The following is a 3,800-nucleotide window of genomic DNA, read 5'->3' as shown; positions in this document are numbered from 1 at the left end:
TGAACCAGCTTCGTAGTACGGAAAACCCAGGGTTAACCCTGAAGTTACCTCGATAAGAGAAAATCCAGCTTCGTAGTACAGGCCTCCGGTGTGTAGCATTATGTCTAAATCTCTCTCACACACACACACATATATACACACACAGATACACACACGTATATACACACACACACACAGATACACACACGTATATACACACACACACATATATACACACACAGATACACACACGTATATACACACACAGATACACACACATATATACACACACACACATATATACACACACACACATATATACACACACAGATACACACACAGATACACACACAGATACACACACAGCTGCAGCTCCACCTGCTGGTTTCCTGCTCTAACCCTCGCTGGTGAAAGTTAAACTCAGATTTCAACGTTTTGACTTTTGAGAGTAAAAAAGTTTCCTGTGAAAATAAAAAATCTGTTTTTTCCTTTTTTTAACAACATTTTTATAAATAATAAAAGTTTTACTCATTTAACCTTATTTAAAAAAAAAATAAAAATTCACCATTCAAACATTCAAACACGTTATTCATCAGATTCTATCAAATGTTCTTCTGGACAATAAAATAGTGATTATTAATTAAGATGATTAAAGATTCATTAAAACATTTATTAATAACTGACTTTACTGTGTTAGAATATAAACAGTTAATACATCTGTTATAATAATTATTATTATTACATCAGAGTGTTTTATTATTATCACTTTAATAACAATCATATTCTATATTTCCTGTTTCAGGTGGAAACTTTAAATAAACTCAAATGTTTATTATTATTATTAACCCTTAAACAGACAACCAGGAGATACACACTCTTTAACCTTCCTGTTGTCCTCCCGGGTCCTTCCTCTGTCCTTCCTTCCTCCTCCCTTCCTCCCTTCCTTCCTTCCCTTCCTCCCTCCCTCCCTCCTTTCCTTCCTTCTTCCCTCCTTCCTCCCTCCTTCCTTTCCTTCCTTCTTCATCCCTTGCTTCCCTTCCTTCCTCCTTTCCTTCCTTCTTCCGTCCGTCTTCCTTCTTTCCTTCATTCCTTCCTTACTTGAGGTGCAAATGACATAACTAGTAAGGTCTGTTTAAGGGTTAAATATAAATGTTCTGGATTCATAATGTGATTTATTAACTTTCTAAATGAAAAGTTAAATATAATAAATAGATTTATGTTTTTATTGTTTTTGTAGATTTTCAGTATTTTAGACTTTAAGACGATTTAATTTTAATATCCAACAAACTGAATTCATTCAAATATTAAATATTATAATTAAACAGCTCTGATATCATTTATATTATAATATATATACCTTAATAAAGCTTCTACAGGGGGGTGGACAAAATAATGGGAACACTTTTCAATATAAAACATTCCAGCAGGTTAAACTGACCCCGTCTCCTTTCACTCTTCCTTCCTTCCTTCCTTCTGTCCTTCCTTCATTCCTCCCTCTTTCTTTCTTTTTTCCTTTGTTCATCCACTCCTTCCCTCTTTCTTTGCTCCCTCACTTCCTTCCTTCGCTCCTTACTTCCTTCCTCTTTTCCTCCCTCCCTACTTTCCTTCCTTCCTTTTCCTCCCGTCCTCCCTTCTGTCCTTCTTTCCTCCCTTCTTTCCTTCCTCCCTCCTTCCTCCCTCCCTCCTTCCTCCCTTCCTCCTTGCCCTGAGGACAACAGGAGGGTTAATAACATAAAGAACTTATTGAATCAGAGTTTATATGAGAGCTTTTTGTTTCCTCTCATCAGGAAATCTACTGAGAACAAAGTCAAGTCAAACTTTTTATTAATAACAAACAGAAAACACTGAATGACTCATAAAGGGTTAGGCACTTCCTCCCTTCCTTCCTCCCTCCCTTCCTCCCTCCCTCCCTTCCCTCCCTTCCTCCCTTCCTTCCTCCCTTCCTGGGTCATATATCTGGAACACACATGAGAACGTGAGTAAAAGGCAAACAGAACATTAACCCTCCTTCCTTCCTCCCTCCCTTCCTTCCTTACCTCCTTCTCTTATCCTTTCCACCCTCCTTTCCTTCCTTACCTCCTTCTCTTATCCTTTCCACCCTCCTTTCCTTCCTTACCTCCTTCTCTCTTTCCTCCCTCCCTCCTCCCTCCCTCCTTTCCTTCCTCCCTCCTCCCTCCCTCCTTTCCTTCCTTCTTTCCTCCCTCCTTTCCTTCCTTCTTTCCACCCTCCTTTCCTTCCTTATCTCCTTCTCTCTTTCATTCCTCCATCCTCCCTCCCTTCCTCCCTCCCTCCCTCCTTTCCTTCCTCCCTCCCTTCCTTCCTTGACTCGAGGACAACAGGAGGGTTACAACATTAAGATTCTGGAAGTTCATAAAATCTCTTTTTACTGTAACTCAGAGTTTAAAAGCAGGAAAAGAAACTTATTAAATTATATCTGATATTATATTATATCATCATATAAATATAATATATAAATATAATATGATGATATAATATAATATAATATAATATGGTGACCCAGCTGAAGTGTAACAGAGCAGTGTGTTAAATGTGAACCTGATCATATAATAAAATCATTATAATATAAAATTATAATAAAACTCATAAAAGTAATAAAATGCTGATATTAATCAAATATAACATTTTATGTGGAAATGCACTTTATTACATCATCAGGTAAGGAAAGGAGGCAAGGAAAGGAGGCCAATCTGGTCCACTTTCCTTCCTTCCTTCCTTCCTTCCTTCCTCCTTAGTTCCTCCTCCTCTTCTCCTCTTCCTCTTCCTCCCTAGTTCTTTCAGTAGTTTGGGTTCTGCGTCATCCTCTTCCTCCCCAGTTCTTCTTCCTCCTCTTCCTCCCCAGTTCCTCCTCCTCCTCCTCCTCTTCCTCCCTAGTTCTTCTTCCTCCTCCTCTTCCTCCCTAGTTCTTCTTCCTCCTCCTCTTCCTCCCTAGTTCTTCTTCCTCCTCCTCTTCCTCCCTAGTTCTTCTTCATCCTCCTCTTCCTCCCCAGTTCCTCCTCCTCCTCTTCCTCCTCCTCTTCCTCTTCCTCCCTAGTTCCTCCTCCTCTTCTCCTCTTCCTCCTCCTCCTCCTCCTCTTCCTCCCTAGTTCTTCCAGTAGTTCGGGTTCTGTGCCATCCTCCTCTGGAAGTTCTCGTACCACCGGAGGACGCATGATGAGGGGATGAAGGTCTCGGTTCGGTTCGGACTCATCTGGTTCTGGTTCACCGCGAAGGAAGCCGCGTAGTTAAAGAGCGAGTCCAGCATCTTCTGCGTGAACTGCAGGAACGAGTCCACGGTGGACACGCACGCGCCGGACACCGGGATCTGCTGCACGAGCTGCTGCAGAGGCTCCACCGACACACCGACCTGAGCACCGGAGGACGAGGACGAGCCGAACGGGTGCGCGCCTCCTTCTCCAGCCTGCAGACCGGAGATCTTGAAGATGGCGCTCGGTTTGTCGTTAGTGATGAAACCCAGCAGCTGCCACACCGGGCCTCCGGTTACCGGGTCCGGGAAGGAGAAGTAGACCGCGCCTCCCATGTCTGCGGGGAACGGCACCGTGCCCAGCATGAACACCACCACGTGCTTCACCGACTCATAGTCCGGTAAGTTGAACACGAACTTATCCGAGGAGACTTGAACCGGGTCGGTCTGCACCAACCTACCGGCGACCAGACAGCCGAACATCCCGCTGATCCCCGGTACTGATCCCCGGTACTGCTCCCCGGTACTCGCTGCAAGGAGCCCCGCTGATCCCCGGTACTGGGTGTAAGGAGCCCCGCTGATCCCCGGTACTGGGTGTAAGGAGCCCCGCTGATCCCCG

At 43.7% G+C, this 3,800-nt stretch overlaps 1 protein-coding gene across 1 annotated transcript; it reads right to left on the bottom strand.

Annotated features, from left to right (window-relative positions):
• Window positions 1–3,066: 3,066 nt before the first annotated feature.
• hikeshi (heat shock protein nuclear import factor hikeshi) lies at window positions 3,067–3,736 on the bottom strand. The gene has a single exon (XM_053336000.1). The coding sequence runs from the start codon at window positions 3,662–3,664 to the stop codon at window positions 3,080–3,082; it is 585 nt and encodes a 194-aa protein (XP_053191975.1). The 5' UTR covers window positions 3,665–3,736; the 3' UTR covers window positions 3,067–3,079.
• Between the last annotated feature and the right edge of the window lie 64 nt (window positions 3,737–3,800).

The sequence above is a fragment of the Scomber japonicus genome, chromosome 16 (assembly GCF_027409825.1).
Source record: "Scomber japonicus isolate fScoJap1 chromosome 16, fScoJap1.pri, whole genome shotgun sequence".
Taxonomy (NCBI): Eukaryota; Metazoa; Chordata; class Actinopteri; order Scombriformes; family Scombridae; genus Scomber; species Scomber japonicus.
This window is presented reverse-complemented; position numbering and strand designations above follow the sequence as displayed.